This window comes from Balaenoptera borealis, assembly GCF_965194805.1.
Source record: "Balaenoptera borealis genome assembly, chromosome: 7".
Classification (NCBI taxonomy): domain Eukaryota; kingdom Metazoa; phylum Chordata; class Mammalia; order Artiodactyla; family Balaenopteridae; genus Balaenoptera; species Balaenoptera borealis.
Genome location: NC_138864.1, coordinates 123,175,106 through 123,197,265, shown reverse-complemented (window position 1 = coordinate 123,197,265; position 22,160 = coordinate 123,175,106). Strand labels below are relative to the sequence as shown.

General features: G+C 41.2%; 1 protein-coding gene across 1 annotated transcript; it reads left to right on the top strand.

The window, feature by feature from the left end:
- Nucleotides 1–4,719: 4,719 nt before the first annotated feature.
- ZNF786 (zinc finger protein 786) lies at nucleotides 4,720–21,770 on the top strand. The gene is made up of 4 exons (XM_082399032.1): nucleotides 4,720–4,900; nucleotides 13,667–13,793; nucleotides 17,804–17,956; nucleotides 19,298–21,770. The coding sequence occupies exons 1-4, from the start codon at nucleotides 4,883–4,885 to the stop codon at nucleotides 21,118–21,120; spliced, it is 2,121 nt and encodes a 706-aa protein (XP_082255158.1). The 5' UTR covers nucleotides 4,720–4,882; the 3' UTR covers nucleotides 21,121–21,770.
- Nucleotides 21,771–22,160: the final 390 nt, after the last annotated feature.

Here is a 22,160-nt window from a genome sequence, read left to right as displayed (position 1 = left end):
TAGGTCAAGGGGAGTTTTTCAGTGAACTTTTCCTCTAGAGATAGGTAGCCAATCCTGGCTCTGATGCTCCCATAGCATTTGTATTTTCCTCTGTTAATAGCAATTATCAAATATTATTTTGACATTGTTTCTGTTTACAAGCCTGTGTCCTCCCCGCAAGATAGCAAATAGTGATGACTTGATTAGTTTATTTAAATGTGTCTTGAAACATTCAAACTATTTAAAGGGTGTAAAGGATGTTCACCTGTGTGCCCTTGGCTCAACTTGAGTCGTAAGGCATTAGTAATACTGATGGAGCACCTGTGTGGCCAGCCCTGTTTTCTGTCATCTCCTCTTCACCACTCCTCCCCCACCCCAGTTCCCAGTGGTCACCGCTATCCCAAGTTGGGTGTTTATTCCTGAACATTTCATTATCATTTTCCTGCATATGTATTACTACTAAATAATGTGTAGTGTTGTTTTATATGTCCTAAAGTTTCTATAAATGGTACCATACTGTGTGTAGTCTGCAATATGCTTTTTCACTCAGCATTGTGTTAGTTCTATTCATTCATGCTGCCTTTAGCTCTAGTTCATTAATCTTTACTGCTAGTTTTCAGTGTATATGGAAAAAACCCACAAGATATCCATCCTCTGGGTGATTGGACATTTAAATTATTTTCCTGTTTTTACTTTTAAAACGGTGCTGCTTTAGAGATTCTAGGATATGGCTCTTTGATATGCAAAATAGCTCTGAGATAAGAATTGCTGGATAATAGGGTATGCGCATCTTCATAAACAGATATTGCATTTGCCTAACAATGAGATGGAACATTGTCGTGTGTTTATCGCCTATTCGGTTTTTTTTTTCCTTTCTGTGAATTCATAATTTTGCACATTTTCCTCTAGGGTAGTCTATGATTTTTAGCAGTTATTTATGTTTATTTATATGCTATTCCTTGTTGTAAATAAATTCCTTGTTTTTTCCCAATCTGTGACCTAGTTTTGGCTATTCTATCATGTCTTTTGATCTCAAGTTTTAAATCTTGTTGTTAAATTGAAGTACAGTTGATTTACAATATTATATTAGTTTCAGGTGCACAACATAGTGATTCAATATTTTTATAGGTTATACTCCATTTAAGGTTATTGCAAATTAATGGCTATATTTCCCTGTGCTGTACAATATATACTTGTTGCTTATTTATTTTATACATAGTAGTTTGTACCTCTTAATCCCATTCCCTTATCGTGCCCCTCCCCTCTCCCCTCTTCACACTGGTAACCACTAGTTTGTTCCCTATATCTGTGAGTCCGTTTCTGTTTTGTTATATCATTCACTTATTTTATTTTTTAGATTCCACACGTGAGTGATAATACAGAGAGTATTCGTCTTTCTCTGTCTGACTTATTTCACTAAGCATAATACCCGCTAGGTCCATCCACATTGCTGCAAATGGCAGATTTTCATTCTTTTTTATGGCTGAGTAACATTACAGTGTGTGTGGGGGGGTGTGGGTGTGGGTGTGTATCACTTCTTCTTTATCCATTTTTCTGTTGATGGACACTTACACTGCTTCCGTATCTTGGCTATTGTAAATAGTGCTGCTGTGAATATTGGGGTTCATGTATCTTCTCCAATTAGTGTTTTCATTTTCTTCTGATATATACCCAATAGTGGAACTGCTGGATTATATGGTAGTTCTATTTTTAGTTTTTTTGAGGGGTCTCCATACTGTTTTCCACAGTGGCTGCACCGATTTACATTCCTACCAACAGCGTAAAAGGTTTTCCTTTTTTCCACATCCTCACCAACATTTGCTATTTGTAGACTTTTGGATGATAGCCATTCTGACAGGTGTGAGGTGATATCTCATTGTGGTTTTGATTTGCCTGTCTCTAATAATTAGCGATGTTGAGCATCTCCAGATTTTCTGTCTGGATGATCTGTCCATTGATGCAAGTGGGGTGTTAAAATCCCCTACTATTATTGTATTACTGTCAATTTCTCCCTCTATGTCTGTTAATATTTGCTTTATATATTTAGGTGCTCCTGTATTGGGTGCATATATGTTAACAAGTATCATATCCTCTTCTTGTACTGATCCCTTTATCATTATATAATATCCTTCTTTGTCTTTTGTTACAGACTTTGTTTGAAAGTATATTTTTTCTGATACTGTTATTGCTACCCCTGCTTTCTTGTCATTTCCATTTGCTTAAAATATCTTTTTCCATCTCCTCACTTTCAGTCTGTGTGTTTCTTTAGCTTTGAGGTTAGTCTCTTGTAAGCAGCATATAGATGGGTCTTGTTTTTTTTGTCCAATCAGCTACCCGATGTCTTTTGATTGGAGCATTTAGTCCATTGACATTTAAAGTAATTATTGATAAGTATGTACTTATTGCCATTTGTTACTTGTTTTACAGTTGTTTCTGTAGTTCTTCTCTGTTCTTCCCTTCTCCTTTTAGTTTCTTCCCTTGTGGTTTGATGATTTTCTTTAGTGGTATGCTTGTGTTCCATTCTCTCTCCTTTTTTGTGTATCGTAGGTTTTTGATTTATGGTTACACAGGAGTCATATATGTTTACCTATAATAATATCTATTTGTTTTAACCAGGTAGTCGTTTAAGTTCAAACACATTCTAAAAGATCTCCATTTTTCCTCCCCCCCACCCCACATTGTGTGGTTTTGATGTCACCTTCTACATCTTCATGTTTATCCCTTTACTGATTATTGTAGTTATAGTCAATTTTACAATTTTTTGTCTTTTAATCTTCATACTAGCTTAAGTGGTTGATCCTCAGCCTGTACTATATATTTGTCTTTACTGGTGGGATTTTTCCTTTCCTCTAGATTCTTGCTTCTTGTTATAGACTCTTCTTTTCCACTTAAAGAGGACCCTTTAACATTTCTTTTAGGGTAGGTTTAGTACTGATGAACTCAGTTTTTGCTTGTCTGAGAAGTTCTTTAACTTTCTTTCAATTCTAAAGGATAATCTTGCTGGGTAGAGTATGCTAGGTTGCAGGTTTTTTCCCTTTCAGCAAAGTTTTAAATTTTAATCTAATTTAATGTATTGGTCTATCCTTTGCACTTTGTACTTTTTGTATCTTAAGACTGTGTGTATAAAAATATTCAAGCAATATTATTTACGGCCACAAAATTTTTTAACTGCCACTAAATACTTCACACTACCCTACCTGTTATGGGCTTAATTGTGTTTCCAAAAATTCTTTAAAAAATTTTTTTTATTTATTTGACTGCACCAGTTCTTAGTTGCAGCACGCGGGATCTTTGCTGCAGCATGTGGGATCTTTTAGTTGTGGTATGAGGAATCTTTTTAGTTGTGGCACGTGGGATCTAGTTCCTTGACCAGGAATCAAGCCTGAGGCCCCCTGCATTGGGAGCGCAGAGTCTTAGCCACTGGACCACCAGGGAAGTCCCCCAAAATTCATTTGTTGAAGTCCTGACCCCCCAGTACCTCAGAATGTGACTATAGAGATAGGGCCTTTAAAAAGGTAATTAAGGTAAAACGAGGTCTTATGGGTGAGCCCTAATCCAATGTGACAGGTGTCCTTATAAGAGGAGATTGGGATCGAGAACACCCAGACCGAGGGACAAACATGGGAGGACACAGGGAGAAGCGCAGCCATCTGCAAGCCGAGGAGAGAGTCCTCAGAGGAAACAAACACGGCTGACACCTTGATCTTGGACTTCTGGCCTCCAGAACTGTGAGAAAATTAATTTCTGTTGTTTAACCTGCCCAGTCCGTGGTACTTTGGAATGGCAGCCCTAGCAGATTAATATACTACCTTAAATTGCAGCCATTTAAAAGTATAATTATGAGATTATGAGAAATATGGAAAACTTTGATATGGTAAGTGAAAGACAAAAGAAAAAGACAAAAAATTATGTGTGTCTCCGAACCATATAAAAAGAACATGTCTGTGGACAGAGACGAAGTCTATATGAAACAAAATCGAGCATTTACATTAGAATACCAGAATTATGGACAACTTTCACTTCTTTTAAAATTTGCTTTATTGTTGCTAAATTGTATATATACAATATTGTTCGTTAAAAAAACCTTTAAGTTAGGGATAGCAATTACATATATCTAAGCAGTTCAACCATATTGGCTGCTTAAGAGTGAAAGGCAGAGTAAATTTAAGATCTATTTCATATTTAGGTTATAGACCATTTCTTGAATTTTATAGACTATGAGTCATGTTCCTAATGTAAGTCCATGGGGCCAGCGATGTCATGACTCTGCCTGACTTCCTGAGGATGAATACCCAGCCTCCTCACCCTTGGCAGGACCATTCTGAGGGATGATCTGCACCCTCTGAGTCCCCAGCAGAATGGACTCCCAGTTGCCGACGGGGGGACCTGCTCGTTAATGCTTAATGCCCCTTGATTTCTCACCTCCCTCACTTGGTTCCTGAGATCACCTCACAGATGACCCCTTGAACCTAATCCTTGACTGGGGTTGGCTTTGGGGAGGAATCAAACCCCTGCACTCCCTCTCATTGTTTCTATCTCAGTAAATAGCGAGTATCCTATCCATCCATTTGCAGTTGACGCTGCATTTCCCCCCTCTTTCCGTCTGCATCTCCGTCTCCCTCTTCTGGGTCCCCCAAGAGAGTGCGAGGATCGGTCACCCGACTGACGCCAGTCTGCAAGGCGCGGGCTGCCCCGGCGGACAGCGCTCGCTCCTCCCGACCGCAGGGGGCGCTGTGGGGCGGAGCGGCTGCGAGTCCCAGCGTGCACCGCGCCTGGGCTGGGCCTGCAGGTCGGCGGGGAGCGAGAGGGGGGGAGCTGCCGCCGCAGGGAAGGTGCCGCGGGCAGCAGGGACGCCTGGCTTGGCCGTAACCCGGTGCGGGGCCGGGTGGGACCGTGAGGGCCCATGGCCGAGCCGGCTCCGGTAAGAGGGGCTCCCCGCGCGGACGTCCGGCTCGGGGATCTGGGCGGGTCCTCGGGTTCCGGCTCGGCGGGCCGGCATCCTGGGGTCCTCCCGGGGCGGAGGCGAACGGGTGGGGCGGGGTCTGAGGGTCGCGCTGAGCGCCTGGTGTGGGGTCTGGACCCTGGACGGAGCTGGTGACCGCCGCCCCTGGGGTTCGTCCGTGTCCAAAGCCCTAAACAAAGCCGAGCGTGGAACTGGCGGAGTCTGGGCCGCGGGCGCCTGTGCGTGAGGCGGGCGGATGAGGGAAAGGATCGAAATTGGTCTGGGGCCGGCAATGCGTGTTAACTAGTTCAGCTAGTTTTACATTATAGTTACTGAATTTAGAACAAGTGTTTTAAAAGATTTAAGATTCTGAATCGTTGAAATGATGGTTGGCAGGGACTTAAATGGCAGAATTTAACGCTAACGTGTTGAAGTTTTTGTTGAGTGGGAGGACACGTTGGAAGGAAGAGGGTATAAAAACCTAAGTAGGGTACACATTATTTGATTTTTTAGTGTTTTGTTGAAATTGAGGTTTTATGTTTTTCTCTGTTTTATAAGCTTACATATTGAGCACTTTTTCAGATTACTAAATGAATTCATGAGATCATTACTTTTAATATACCGTTAACAATCTCAGCAAAAACCATAATTCTTAGGGCTAAATGCATAAAAGATATGTAACACCTTTATAGCAAAAATTATAAATAACAGGCATACCTTGGGGATATTTTGGGTTTGGTTTCAGACTGCTGCAATAAAGCAAGTATCACCGTAAAGGAAGTCACGATTTTTTTGGATTCTCAGTGCATGTAAAAGTTATGTTTATACTGTACTGTAGCGTGTTAAGTGTGCAGTAGCATTATGTCTTAAAAAACAATGTACAAACCTTAATTAAAAATACTCTGGCTAAAAATGCTAATCATTGTCTGACCCTGGAGCAAGTTGTAATCTTTTTGCTGGTGGAGGGTCTTGGCTCCTTGTTGATGGTTGCTGACTGATCAGGGTGGTGGTTACTGAAGATTGGCATGTGGCAATTTCTTAAAATAAGACAACAGTGCAGTTTGCTGCATCAGTTGACTCTTCAGGAGTTATTTCTCTGTAGCATGCAATGCTGTTTAATAGCATTTTACCCACAGTAGCACTTCTTTCAAAATTGGAGTCAGTCCTCTTGAACCCTGCCACTGCTTTATCAACCAAGTTTATGTAATATTCTAAATCCTTTGTTGTCATTTCAACAATCTAAATGGCATCAGCAGGAGTAGATTCCATCTGGAGAAACCACTGTCTTTGCTCATCCATAAGAAGCAACTCCTCATCTGTTAAAGTTTTATCATGGGGTTACGGCAATTCAATCATACCCTCAGGCTCCGCTTCGAATTCTAGTTCTCTTGCTGTTTCCACCACATCTGCAGTTACTTCCTCTACTGAAGTCTTGACCCTCTCAAAGTCATCCATGAAGGTTGGAATCAACTTCTTCCAAACTCCTGTTAACATTGATATTTCAGCTTCATCCCATGAATGATGAATGTTCTTCGTGGCATCTAGAAGGATAAATCCTTTCCAAAAGATTTTCAATTTACTTTGCCCAGATCCATCAGAGGAATCACTATGTATAGCAGCTATAGTCTTATGAAAGGTATTTCTTAAATAATAAGACTTAAAAGTCGAAATTACTTCTTGGTCCATAGGCTGCAAAATGGATATTGTGTTAGCAGGCATGAAAACAACATTAATCTTGTACATCTCCTTCAGAGCTCTTGGGTGGTCAAGTGCATTGTCAATGAGCAGTAATATTTTGAAAGGAATCTTTTTCTGAGCAGTAGGTCTCAAGAATGGGCTTAAAATATTTGGTAAATCATGTTGTAAACAGCTGTGCTGTCACCCAGGCTTTGTTGTTCCATTTCTAGAGCACAGGCAGAGTTGATTTAGCATAATTGTTAAGGGCCCTAGGATTTTTGGAATGGTAAATGAACAGGGGTTTCAACTTATAGTCACCAGCTGCATTTAGCTCCCAACAGAGACTCAGCTTGTCCTTTGAAACTTTGAAGCCAGGCATTGATTTTCCTCTCTAGCTATGAAAGTCCTAGAAGATATCTTTCTCCAATATTAGGCTGTTTTGTCTATATTGAAAATCTGTTGTTTAGTATAGCCACCTTCATTAATTATCTTAGCTAGGTCTGGAGAACTTGCTGCAGCTTCTACACCATCACTTGCTGATGCACCTTGCACATTTATGTTTAGGAGACGGCTTCTTTCCTTCAGCCTCATAAACTGTGCTCTGCTGGCTTCACACTTCTTCGCAGCTTCCTCACACCTCTCAGGCTTCATAGCATTGAAAAGAGTTAGGACCTTGCTCTGCATTAGGCTTTGGCTTAGGGCGATGTTGTGGCTGGTTTAATCTTCTCTCTAGACCACTAAAACTTGTTTTGTATCAGCAGTAAGGCTGTTTTGCTTATCATTTGTGTGCTCACCGGAGTAGCACTTTAATTTCCTTCAAGAACTTTTCCTTTGCATTCACAACTTGGCTAACTGACACAAGGGGCTTAGCTTTTGAGCCTGTTTCAGCTTTCCACGTGCCTTCCTCACTAAGCTTAATCATTTCTAGCTTTTGATTTAAAGTGAGAAATGTGTGACTCTTCCTTTCACTTGAACACTTAGAGGCCATTAAGTGTTCACTTGAACACTTAATAATGTAGGGTTATTAAGCGGCCTAATTTCAATATTGTTCTGTCTCAGGAAATAAGGAGGCCCGAGGAGAGGGAGAGAGATGGGCCAGTCCGTGGGGCAGTCAGAACACACACATCTTTTTTTAATAACTTTTTTTTAAATAAATGTATTTATTTTTGGCTGGGTTGGGTCTTTGTTGCTGCGCGCAGGCTTTCTCTAGTTGCAGCGAGCAGGGGCTACTCTTGGTTGCAGTGCGTGGGCTTCTCATTAAGGTGGCTTCTCTTGTTGCGGAGCACGGGCTCTAGGTGCATGGGCTTCAGTAGTTGCAGCACACGGGCTCAGTAGTTGTGGCTCATGGGCTCTAGAGCACAGGCTCAGTAGTTGTGGCGCACGGGCTTAGTTGCTCCACAGCATGTGGGATCTTCCCGGACCAGGGCTTGAACCTATGTTCCCTGCATTGGCAGGTGGGCTCTTAACCACTGCACCACCAGGGAAGTCCCAGAACACATACATGGATTGATTAAGTTTGCCATCTTACATGGGCACGGCTCCTGGCGCCCAAACACAATTAAAATGGTAACATCCGGGCTTCCCTGGTAGCGCAGTGGAGCAGCTAAGCCCGTGCACCACAACTACTGAGCCTGCGCTCTAGAGCCCGCAAGCCACAACCACTGAGCCCACGTGCCACAACTACTGAAGCCTGCCGCACCTAGAGCCCGTGCTCCGCAACAAGAGAGGCCAGCACAATGAGAAGCCCACGCACTGCAACAAAGAGTAGCCCCCGCTCGCCACAACTAGGAAAGCCCACACGCAGCAACGAAGACCCAACACAGTCAAAACTAAATAAATAAATAAATTTTTAAAAAATGGTAACATCGGGGCTTCCCTGGTGGCGCAGTGGTTGAGAATCTGCCTGCTAATGCAGGGCACGCGGGTTCGAGCCCTGGTCTGGGAGGATCCCATATGCCGCGGAGCGGCTGGGCCCGTGAGCCACAACTGCTGAGCCTGCGCGTCTGGAGCCTGTGCTCCGCAACGAGAGAGGCCACGATGGTGAGAGGCCCGCGCACCGCGATGAGGAGTGGCCCCCGCTTGCCACAACTAGAGAAAGCCCTAGCACGGGAGCGAAGACCCAACATAGCAATCAATAAATCTTTAAAAAAAAAAAAAAATGGTAACATCAAAGATCACTGATCACAAATCACCATAACAAATACAATAATAATGAAAAAGTTTGAAATATTGTGAGAATTACCAAAAAGTGACACGGAGACATGAAGTGAGCAAATGCTGTTGGAAAAATGGCGCCAATAGGCTTGTTTGACACAGGGCTGCCACAGACCTTCAGTTTGTAAAAAATGCAGTATCTGCATTTTTTACAAAGCACAAAGCATAGTAAGATGAGATATGCCTGTAAACAGGAGGTAAATCATGCCCATAAATGGGAAGACTAAATATAATAAAGATGATACTTTCCTTCCAAGTTAATATATAAATTTACTGCAACTTCATCAAAATGGCAGTAAGATTTTTGTAAATTATATAAACGGATTCTAAATTTCATTTGGAAAAATATAGGTCAAAATATGATGCTGAAAAAAAGAATAACAGGGGGACTTGCCCTAGCAGATAATAAAATTTACAGTAAATCCATAGAATTAATACAGTACTGTTTTGTGCAGGGGTAGACATATGGAGCAGAGGAAACCCAAAGAGGACCCCAGAGCAGACTGCTGAGTTAAATAGTGTCTCCCCCAATACATGTCCTTCCCAGAACCTCAGATTGTGACCTAAATAGGAGTAGGGTTGCTGCAGATGAAACTCGTTAAGATGAGATCATACTGGAGTAGGACAGGTTCATAATCCATCATGAGTGGTGTCTTTATAAGAAGAGGAGCAGAGTCACAGAGACCCAGACACACAAAGGGAGAAGGCCCTGTGACAGTGGAGGCAGAGATGGAACTATGCAGCTTCAAGCTGAGAAATGCCAAGTATCAACAACCACCACCAGAAGCGAAGGGAAAGGCATGGAACAGATTCTCCCCTAAAGGCTTCAGAGAGAGCATAGCTCTGCTGACACTTTGATTTCAGACTTCTAACTACCAGAACTATGAGAGAATAAATATTTATTGTTTAAAGCTGCCAAGTTTGTGGTACTTTGTGACAGCAGCCCTAGGAATCTAATTCGGAGAACTTCAGAAGTGGTGTTGGGACAACTGACTTTTCCATTTGGAAAAAAACACAAAGGTAGATCATTGCTGTATACCATAAAAAAATTATGTTCCAGATAAATTAAAAATCTAAACATGAAAAGTAAAACTTCAGTCTTTTGGAAGGAAATGTAGGATATCTTCATAATCTTAGTGTAGAAGAAAATGTCTCAAACCACAAAGGGCAAAATGAACTAAGAAAAGATTGATATATTGCATTACAATTGAAAATTTATGTACAGTATAAGACAGCTTAAGTAAAAATAAAAGGTAAGAGATACACTAGGAGAAAGTATTTGTAAACTAATGTAGTCAACAGTTAATACACAAATTATATAAAGAAATCTTAGAAATGAAAGGACAAATAACCCAGTAAAAATACAGGCAAAGGATATGAACAGGCAGTTCACAGAACTAAAAGCAAATGGTCAATGGATAAAAGAATGAATCAAAAATTGTGACATTCAGACAATGGAACACTATACAAAATTAAATCAGTTCTATGTATATCAAGATGGACAGATCTCAAAATGTTGCATGAAAAATGCAAGTTGCAGTACAATAAAGCATTTGTGTATAAAAGATAAAGCAATACTATATTGTTCATAGATACATATGTGTATTAAAAAAAGTAAAAACATGAGCTGAAAACTTACCACATGCATCATCATGTTTGTGTGTCAGAAGGGAGGTGAATAGGACTGAGTGTAAGAATAAGATTGAAGTGGGGACCAAGGGGGGCTTTGAGTTTTATCTGTCAAATTCTATTTCTTTAGAAGGAAATCTGAAGAAAAAATGTTAAATTTGTTAAATCAGTGGTAAATACTCAGATGGTTGTTATAATGTACTCTGTAATTTTCTGGATCTTTCAAACTCCTGAAGATTAAAGAAATAAACAATGAAGGCTTTTTGAGCATTTTTGGAAAACATTTTAAAAGTAATGAATTTAATCAGAAGAGGACAATAAGTATATTTAACACTGAAATTAAAACATGCATTCAGTTCTGCCATCATGCATCATATGCATTTCTAAAAATCACAGTGCAATGCAAAATCATGCAGTAAAAACCACAGAGCTTATGGGAGAAATGGGGTTAGGTATACAACACTCAAAAAGTTTGTCAGTGACAAGTTAAAAAGAAAAGATAGAAACATAATAAAAACAGCTCAGTTTTATGCATGTTAAATGATTAAGAAATAATTACCTTAAAAACAATCTGAAATTTGCTTGTGGAAGTGGGTGTAAGAAGGGATGGAGCTTTTGAGTTATTGTGAAGTAGTGGAAGGAACATTATCTGAAATTAGATGGAAAGCTGTAACACCGGGTGTGAATAGGTAGGGCTCGCCACAGGGTAATCTGAGGCAGCTGGTGCTTGAAGGGTATGCATGTGTGTGCTTTGTATATTCCTATTCAGTTCAGTTCTCATAGTAGCGACCAGAACTCTAAAATCCCTAGGAATGAATCTGTCAAGAATTATATAAGCTCTATATGAAGAAAACAAATTTTACTAAAGAAAATTTAAAAATCTAGATAAATAAAAGATGTTTCTGGATGGGAAGATCCCATAATTCAGAGACCCACTTCTCTCAAAATTAATTCATATACTTAGTATATTCCTATCAGAATCCCAATAGAATTTATATAAATTTGACAAAATATTTTTCCTGTTTATTTTGAAGAGAAAATAGACCAGGAAGGTCAAGACAGTTTCCTTTAAAAAAATGATCAAGGTGGTGGTAGATGGCCATATCCTCTTAAATAGCAAATCATTTGATAAAACTTAAGAATTAAACAGTCCAGTATTGGAGCAAGAATAGACAAAATCACCAGTGGAACAAAAATATAACCAAGTATAAATGGAAAACTAGTTTATGAAAAAGCGATCCCAACACAATGGTAAAAGAATAGTCAATAAGTTTTGTGATAATTAATATCTCTTTGGAAAAAGAATTATGTCCCTGATTGTTATAATATACCAGAATCTTTTATAATTTTAGAATAGGGAAAGTCTTCCAAATCAAGGTACTAAACCCTGAAGCCACAAAAGAGGTTGTAGTAAGTACAACACTATGAGATAAAAGCAGTGTACGTACTTTGAAAAGAGATGGGGAAATTATCTGAGAATTATGATTGTTTCCACCAAAAACTTAATACTATTAGAATTGATAAACAAACATGGTACATTAATTGGATATAAGATAAGTTTACAAAAATCAATTTAAAAAAAATTCTAGTAGGAATGATTTGAAGTGGCAGAGGTGGTCCCATTTATAATTGTTGGGAAAACTACACAATACTAGAAATAAAGTTCATAGAAAAGATTCAGAACATTTATGAAGAAAATCATTAAGTTTATTAAAGGCTAGGAAGCAAGATCAAATAAAAAATTATTTTAGAATTTGTAAGGAAGAATAAATATTCCAGAAATTAACAGCAGTAGCTTGACAAAGAATGGGCGTGGGGGGGCACTTATAACATTGCATAGGTACTGTAATCAGATAGGTACAGATAGTATAACAATATGTAGATTCACATACATATGAAAATCTAATATATGCAAAAGTGAAGGTCAGGATTTCAATCTAAGGAGAAAGAGTGGTGCATTTATTAGTGTTCTGTGATTGGCTGTCCATATGTACATAAATAAAGATAAGAATATCATCTGTAGAATTAAGCTGCAAATCTAATTGTGAAAGAAATTCAGTAGAATATTTGTATAATTTTTTGATTGTGACAAATACAAAAAACGAAAGTAAAAGCTGGAAACAATATGGAAAAGACTCAGGTTTTAACTAAATAAAAGGGTCAAAAATGTTCTCTTTGGCAGAAGAGAAAGTCAAAATACAAATGATAAACTAGAAGAAAATGTTTGTTAACTAGTCAAAGGATTATTAACCCTAATGTAAGAAAGTTAATTCAAATTATAGGAGCCCACTAAAACGTTGAACAAAGGATGTGAACAGGCATGCACAAAGATAAGTGGAACCCCCCCTCCCCGCCAAATATGAAAATGTTACTAAGCCTCACAAATGAATGCAAATTAAAATAAGTACAAGGGACTTCCCTGGTGGTCCAGTGGTTAAGACTCCGCGTTCCCAATGCAGGGGGCACAGGTTCAATCCCTGGTGGGGGAACTAAGATCCCGCGTGGCTCACAGAGAAGCCTAAAAAATAAATAAAACAATGAAATAGAATTTTTTACCTATCATGTTGGCCAATAAACAAACAAATAAGGTTTCAGAACATCCTGTGCTGGCAAAGGTGTAAAGAAATGTCTCTTCTTATTAGCAAGGGTAAAAGTGCTGGATTCTTTTTGGAAGGCAATCTAGTGGTATCTCATGAACTGAAGATGTTTCTATCCTTTGATTTAGTAGTTCTCCTTTTTAGCCTTTTCCTGCAGAAGTAAAACCACTAATATATAAGGAAGCATATCAGAGCATTGTTGGTAATTTATAAAGGAAATGGAAACAATATATGTGTTATCAGTGGAGTATGTGTACCCATGGAATATAATGCAGTTAAGAAAAAAACGATTTTGCCTATGTAAATTGACCTGGAAAGATGACATGTTAAGTGAAGTTACACAGTGACTTGTTCCCATTTTTGTTTAAAAAAAGAAGAAGAAAAATGAAAGAGTTCCATGCTATACATATGCATATGTAGTTGGAACAGGCATAGAGAAACAAGTGGAAGGGGGTGGTCATGGTCACCAACAGAACCACATGATGGGAGTCAGGGAAGGAGCAGTTCCCAAGGAAGAAGCTGCCTAACGCACAAAAACACTGTCCACTGCAAAACTCTTAAATTGATGAAAAGGAACTGGAGTTTTGAAGCCATTATAACTGTATATGTATTATGCCTATAATTTCAGTTACCTCTGACTTTTGAGGATGTGGCCGTTTATTTCTCCGAGCAAGAATGGCGGAACCTAGAGGCATGGCAGAAGGAGCTTTACAAGCAAGTAATGAGAACCAATTATGAGATTCTTGTTTCTCTAGGTAAGAAGTGTTTAACTGTGGCTGAGGCATGGAACTGGGTCCTGTTAGGGGTTTCAGTCACTCCATACTCCTGTCTGTCAGGTAGCCAGATTTCTCAGAAATTAACTCAGAAAGGCATTTTTATGCAGAGTCTTTTGTTAATATCTGTAAGCATTGCTAATCCTTACTCAACGGTAGACGTTGCTACATAAGAATATTTGTGACAGCATGTAATGTAAGGTGGTCAGAGATGACTAAATATATGTCAGGGCTTTTAATCACTATATACTTACTCACAGGTTGCCATGACTTTTCAACATGGATACATACCTTGCCCATATCCATAAAGTACCCTGTATCTTTAACCTAGAATGTTCCTACCTGTCAACTTTTACAGTGGTGTCCATATACCTCAAAAAAGCTAATGTTATTTTTCCCTGCAATGAGATTTCAGAAGGCTATACACAGGTGTTTAACCGCAGTTGTTTCTGCATGGTTACGGTAATGGTGTTCTTTTTAGTCTTTTTGCTTACTTAGTCTTTGTATTTTACTACTGAATATGATTTTTAAAAAATCAGTCTGTTTGGAGAAGCATCAAAATGAATGATAAAAGTCTCTTGCCTCACCCCTCACTCAGTTAATTCCCCAAAGGCAACCATGTTAATCATTTCTGTTTTAGTTTTTACTGCAGTTTACTTCAGTCTATTGTGCTTACACCTATATTTCTTGGTTTATCGAGTTTAACTCCTTACTGTGAAAAATGAGGGTTTCACTCACTTATACTATCCCTCTTCTATCTCCTTTTTCCCCCTTCTTCCGAAATTTTGATAGTTTTTTTAAAATTTTTTTAACTTTAAAAAAAATTTTTATTATCTATGTTACAAATATTTCTTTCCAATTTGTTCCATACACACACACACACACACACACACACACACACATTTGTTGTTGTTGTTTTATCTTTTGGCCACACTGCGTGGCTTGTGGGATCCCAGTTCCCCGACCAGGGATCAAATGCATGCCCCCTGCATTGGCAGTGTGGAGTCTTAACCACTGGACCGCCAGGGAAGCCCTTGACAGTTTTTTAATGCCTCTGTTGGCCACCTTTATAATTTAAATAATAAACTTCTAGATCATGTTTCATGAACTTTATATTATATCTCGTTATTCTTTCAGTCTATGAAGGTAATTAGTTCTCCTATATTCCCTCCACTTCTCTTGCCAGTGTCTGACAGCCAAACCACTTCTTTTATATTGCAATGTTTCTAATAATTATGTTCTGTTCCATTACCATAATTAAGATTTCCAGTTTCTATACAGTGTTTCTAAAATATTAATACAAGATATTACATTTTTTTCATTGTTAGCGAAGAACCAATTAAAGTAATTGAATCTATAGAGAAAAGAAAAATAATCTTGTGTCATGAATCCTGTGCCACCCAAAAAGAATGTTCCAAGCATCAAGATCAAATGGACGTGGACTTCTATGGTGGCGCAGTGGTTAAGATTCCGCCTGCCAGTGCAGGGGCCATGGGTTTGATCCCTGGTTTGGGAAGATCCCACATGTCGTGGAGCAACTAAGCCCGTGCTTCACAACTACTGAGCCTGTGCTCTAGAGCCCACGAGCCACAACTACTGAGCCCGCGTGCCACAGCTACTGAAGCCCATGCTCCTAGAGCCTGTGCTCCACAACAAGAGAGGCCACTGCAATGAGAAGCCCGCACACCACAGTGAAGAGTAGCCCCTGCTCGACGCAACTAGAGAAAGCCCACGCACAGCAGTGAAGACCCAACAAAAGATCAAATAGATTTGAAGTGGTGTATCAATGTGGGTTTGGTTTGCATTTCCTTAATGGCTAATCATGTTGAGCATCTTTTCATTTGTGTATCTTCTTTGGAGAAATGTCTATTCAAATACTTTGCCCATTTTTATAGTGGGCTATTTGTCTTTTTATTGTTGGGTTATAAGTGTTCTCTATTTGTTCTGAATACTGAACCCTTATCAGATACATGATTTGCAGATATTTTCTCCATTTCTTGGGTTACCTGTTCCCTTTTTGATGGAGTCCTTTGAAGCACAAAAGTTTTAAGTTTTGATGAATTCCAGTTTATTTTTTCTTTTGTTTCTTGAGCTTTTGGTGTCATATCTAAGAAGCCATTGCCTAATTCAGTGTCACAAAGATCCACTCCTATGTTTTCTTCTAAGAGTTTTATAGTTTTAGTACGTATATTTAGGTCTTTGATCCTTTTTTTTCCTTCTTTGATCCATTTTGAGTTAATTTTTTCACACTGTGTGATATAGGGATCCAGCCTCTTTTGCATATGGATATCCAGTTGTCCCTACACCATTTGTTGAAAAGACTATTCTTTCCCCCATTGAATTATCTTGGCACCCTTTTGGAAAACCAATTAACCGTAAATGTCGGAGTTTATTTCTGGATTCTTGAGTCTGTTTCATGGATCTATATGTCTAGTCTTATGCCAGTACCACACTGTTTTAATTACCATTGCTTTAGGATCAGTTTGTCAATTTCTGCCAAAAAAAAAAAAAAAAGGCAGATGGGGTTTGGGGAATATTGTCATCTTAACAGTACTAAGTCTTCCAATTCATGAACATGGGATATCATTTCATTTATTTAATACTTTTTTTTTAGGACTTCTAAAATTACTTTCAACAACATTTTATGATTTGTATTGTGCAAGTCTTATGTTTCTTTTATTAAATTTATTCCTAAGTATTTTACTCCTTTTGATGGTCTTATAAATGGACTTGTTTTCTTAATTTTTTTTTGAAAAATAGTTTTATTTTAAAAGATGCTGAGAGTTCAACCCAGATGAAGACTGAGAATAGGTGTATGGATTTATTTTTTTAATTAATTTTTATTGGAGTATAGTTGCTTTACAATGTTGTGTTAGTTTCTGCTGTACAGCAAAGTGAATCAGTTATACATATACATATATCCCCTCTTTTTTAGATTTCCTTCCCATTTAGGTCACCACAGAGCACTGAGTAGAGTTCCCTGTGTTATACAGTAGGTTCTCATTAGTTATCTATTTTATATATAGTAGTGTATATATGTCAATCCCAATATCCCAATTCATCTCACCCCCCCTTCCCCCCTTGGTATCCACATGTTTGTTCTCTACATTTGTGTCTCTATTTCTGCTTTGCAAGTAAGTTCATCTGTACCTTTTTTCTAGATTCCACATATAAGCGATATTATATGATATTTGTTTTAGGTGTATGGATTTAAATAAAAGATAGTGATTCCTTTTTTCATGAGAGCAGGCTTGGAATTCTTTTGGGGTTGAAGTCAGATTTCAGAGGGCTAATTTACTATGTCACTCTGACATTTTATCCCTAAAATCCCTCAGCATTGCCCAGCTTATCCTTTCTCTGATTTGGACCATCTGCTAATCTCCCTTTAGCAATCCATGAAGCATACTTTTGGTTCTTTTAAATATATATATTACTGAAAGAAAGTTATACTTGAAAATACACAGAGTAAACATTTTTTACAGGGAAATGGGAATCTTGTAATATTTTAATTTGTTCATTTCATTCATTGCAACCCCCTTCTATTCTAGCAGAACTCAACTGTGTTTTAGGTTATGATTAGCACTGTCACTGGAAGTTCTTCTCAGAATATTTTAGCTGAAGCTCCAGTTCTTATTTTCATATACCCCCTATTCCCAAGATATCTCCAGTTGTCTCAGGGGTTGTCCCACGATTCTCAAAGCACAATACTGGTGCGTTTTAAGAAACCTATGACAAAATGCAGCATTGCTAGATATATTGGGACCAAGACAAAATCAAACACAGAGTCATCTAACAGGTCCAGGTAGATTAGGAACCACTGTTATAATATGTGGGCAGTTCTGCTTTTCTTTGTGTAAACCTATAATCTATTTTAAAAAATCTCTTCTCATACATTTTCCCAGGAGTAAATTTGAGAATTTAAAAACAGCTCATTGTGCTTTAAATTTAGTGCTCAAGGAAACCAAACTACCCTGTTTGACTTCTCTGTACAGATGATGGACTTCCCAAACCAGAACTAATATCCTGGCTTGAACAGGGGAGAGAACTCTTCAGGAACTGGGGAGAATCACAGAAATCAGGAAACATAATTTGCTCCTCTGCTGATTTGCATTTGGATCCAGTTATTGAGGGACAACTGTTTGGGGGTGAGTATTAAGAAATCAGCGCCCTGTCCTTAAGACATCCCATTCAGGTTTCTTAGTTCCAATTCTCTGACCTTGACTTCCTGTTTGACTGGACTGAGGCTTAACACCTGGTATATTCTAGAGAAAGGCAGTAAAGCATAGTACTTAGGATTGTGGGTTCTGGATCCTGAGTCTGGATCTTGCCTTTTCCAGGTGACCTTGGGCAAGTTATTCAACCTCATAGTATTTCAATTTCCTGACCTATAAAATGAAGATAATAAAAGTACCTAAATTATAGGATTAAATGGGTTAATGTATGTAAACTGTTACAAAGATACCTGGCAACACAGTAGGAGTTCAGCAAATATGAAGTATTCTTAGTAGTGGGGGGGGTAGGAATAGAGACTCCTCTTTTGTTTCTTGTCATGATGGGAGAGTCTGAGATTTTTGGATTCTTAAGGGTCAGTATTAAAGTATGAAAAAAAGTCAAATGGGAGCATCATTCCAAGAAATGTTGTCAGTAGTTTATTTAATTTTTAGCTGCTTCTTACAGGAGAGAAAGAGTTTTTCTTCACAAATTATTTCACTTTTTCTGTCTGTTAGCAATTCTTCCAAGAAACCTTTTTACAACGTTGGTAGGAATAGAGACGAGGAGGGAGGAACATCTGGTCTTAGGACAGCTCCTGGAGTATATGGAATCATAGTGTTAGCCAGGGCCTGTCAGTAACACTGCCTTCATTATTTTATTTTATCTTTTTTAAAGTCTTTATTGAATTTGTTACATTATTGCTTCTGTTTTTTGTTTTGGTTTTTTGGCGAGGAGGCATGTGAGATCTTAGCTCCCTGACCAGGGATTGAACCCACACCCCCTGCATTGGAAGGTGAAGTCTTAACCACTGGACCACCAGGGAAGTCCCTGTCATTATTTTTTGACTCCAGGAATGTCTGCGCATCCAAATGTGACAAGTCTGGTGGCCCTGTTAACTCATACAGTTCTCACAACAATCTTATGTACTGTTTCCATTTGTACAGGAGAAGGAACTGAAGCCAGAGATGAGTTTGACAAAGTTTGCACAGTGGACAAATGGGATTCGAACCCAGTCTGATTCCAGAGCTTAGGCCCTACATTTGTGACTTACATGTTCTCTTTTCAGTATTATTCTAAGATAGGTCTGTTCAGTTTAGTTTCAGCAGACTCTCACCAAACTCCTGGTCATGAAACTGACCCCCACTGAAAGGAGCTGCCGGTTTAGTTCAGCGGAAGCTGGGCTTCCAGGCCACCTCAGGTCACTGCTACGGCCACATAAGCCTTGGTCATGTCATAGGCTGGGATACTGACTGAAGTTTTCTTTTCAATTTCAGGAAGCCAGCAAGCTGTGAAACCAGGAGAAGCCCACTGCCATTTCCAAGTAGATCCTCTTCAGAGCCAGCGTTCCTCTGAACCCTTTTTAGGAAAAAGTGAAGCTGTTTCCTTCAGGCCTGACCAAGTCATCGCCCTCCTGAACCCACACAGACATGATACTCGGGCTCTAGGTCCACCAGTCCACAGCTCCAGGGAACCCACCCGAAGAGACAGAATCGTAAGTCCCAGGACCCTCGGTCTCCCAGGCTTCCAGGAAACCTCCGGGGAGGGCCCCCAGCACCCTTGCCCCGTCTGTGGGGAAGGCTTTTGGAAGAACCTCTCAGAGCAGCACCAGGGGAGCCACTCGAAGGACCCGCCACACAAGGCCTGGAATCAATTCCGCAACCAAACCGAGGTACAACAGCCCCTGAGCATCTCTCGGGGACAGAGGCACTTCCGCTGTCCAGAATGTGGGCGGGGCTTCCGCCGGAAGTCGTGTTTGCTTAGACCCCTGGCAATCTACCCCGAGGAGAGCCAGCTGCCGGGCGGCGAGTGTGAAATGTACGCTCACCACCTGCGCGCGGGGCCGAGGCCTTCCCAGTGCCCCGGCTGCGACGAGAGAGGCCCCCGGGGCCCTCCCGGCGCGGAGAGGCCAGGCTCCCGGAGAGAGGGCGCCAGGGCCGCCTCCAAGCAGGCTGAGCTCCCGCGCTCGGGAGAGAAGCCAGGCCTGAGCCCGGCTGGCGACGAGCGCCCGGAATCTCTCGAGCCCGGCCCCGGCGCAGAGAGGCCGGCCTCCTGCGGCCCGTGCGGCCGGCGCTCCTCCCCGCAGTGCGGGCTTCCAGACCACACCCACGTGCACAGCGCAGAGCGGCCCTTCCGGTGCGCCGAGTGCGGCCGGGCCTCCCGCCAGCGCGGGCGGCTGCGGCTCCACCGGCGGCTGCATTCAGACGAGCAGCCTTTCGCGTGCCCAGAGTGCGGCCTGGGCTTCCGGCTGAGGAGGCACGGCGGCGAGAGGCCGCTCTCCTGCGGCGAGTGCGGCCGCGGCTTCGCCCACCCGTGCAAGCTGCGCGAGCACCTGCGGGTGCACAGCGGAGAGCGGCCCTTCGGCTGCCCCGAGTGCGGCAAGAGCTTCCGCCTGAAGGGCATCCTGAAGGCGCATGAGCGCACGCACAGCCGCGAGCGGCCCTTCCAGTGCGCGGAGTGCGGCAAGGGCTTCACGCGGCCATCCAAGCTGGCCGAGCACTTCCGCGTGCACAGCGGCGAGCGGCCCTTCGGCTGCCCCGACTGCAGCCGCCGCTTCCGTCTCAAGGGGCAGCTGCGGAGTCACCAGCGCCTGCACACGGGCGAGAGGCCCTTCCCGTGCCCCGACTGCGGCAAGAGCTACCGCGTGAAGGCCGACATGAAGGCGCACCGGCTGCTGCACGGCGGCCGGATGCCCTTCTCCTGCGAGTGTGGCAAAGGCTTCGCCAAGCAGTCCAAGCTCGTGGAGCACATCAGGACGCACACGGGCGAGAAGCCCTTTCAGTGTCCCCAGTGCGACAAGAGCTTCCGCTTGAAGGCGCAGCTGCTCAGCCACCAGGGCCTGCACACCGGTGAGAGGCCTTTCCGCTGTCCCGAGTGCAATAAAAACTTCCGGGAAAGGGGCCACATGCTTCGGCACCAGCGCATCCACAGGCCCGACAGGCCGTTCGCCTGTGCAGACTGCGGCAAGGGCTTCATTTATAAGTCGAAACTCGCCGAACACATCAGAGTGCACACGAAGTCCTGTCGTGCCCCCAGTGAGCCTGACGTTAAGCAAAGGCTCAGCCAACTGTTTGCAATGATCGAGGCCGACTGGAGTTGAGACCGAGTAGGGCGCCCAAAGCGGTCAGCAGAGTCGGTATTGCCAGGGAGTCCACAGCCAGCGCAGCCAAACCCAAAATCTGGTAAGACAGATGGAAGGAACAGGGGCCCTTTTTTGAGCAAGAATATAATACAAGTTAGGAATATGAGAAACCACAAAGATTCTCATTTAAAACATCACCAGCTACGTTTTCTATCCATTGATAGAAAACAGTGGATAGAAACAATAGATAGGTTTGTTCTTCCCACCATCTTAACGGGTGATTTTCCCCAGCGTGCTAATAAGCTAACTCTGAAATCCCAGCTTGAATTTAGACAGCAGGAAATCCCTCCAGTACTGTTCTCAAAGCTAAAAGGATGGGGTGACTGTTAAATGTCAACTCCTCTTTTTTTCATAGTATGATGATAAGCAGGGGGTTTAACCCAGCGACTTTTGTTGCAGGCCTGATATGATAGGATTTGGTTTTGACTTATTTGAAGCTAATAGCAACAAAATGAGTTCTCCGACTCATGGTTTGTCTGTGTGAATGGTGAAGTTTCACAGCAGGTTTCATAGTGATTATGCATCGTTACCCTTAAGGAAAAGCTGATAATTCAAGCAAAATTTGATTAATCTGGGTTGAAGAAAATAAAACCGAAGGTGCTAAGTTGTATGGGACTAGAGTTTTGTTTTGTTTTTTTAAATTGAAGTATAGTTGATTTACAATGTGTTAGTTTTAGTTGTACAGCAAAGTGATTCAGTTATACATACATATATACATATTTTTTTTCAGATTCTTTCCCCATACAGGTTATTATAAAATACTGAGTATAGTTCCCTGTGCTATACAGTAGGTCCTTGTTAATTATCTATTTTATATATAGTGTCCCAAACTCCTAATTTATCCCACCCCACGGAGGGGGGTAGCTAGAGTTTAGATAACAGATTGGGACAGGAGGTAGATTTGGGCGTTCCAGAACACAGGTGCTGTTTGCAACTAAGAGAGTGAATGAGATTCCCAAGAGTGACTTTCTAGGCAGATGACTAAAGTCTGAGTTAAG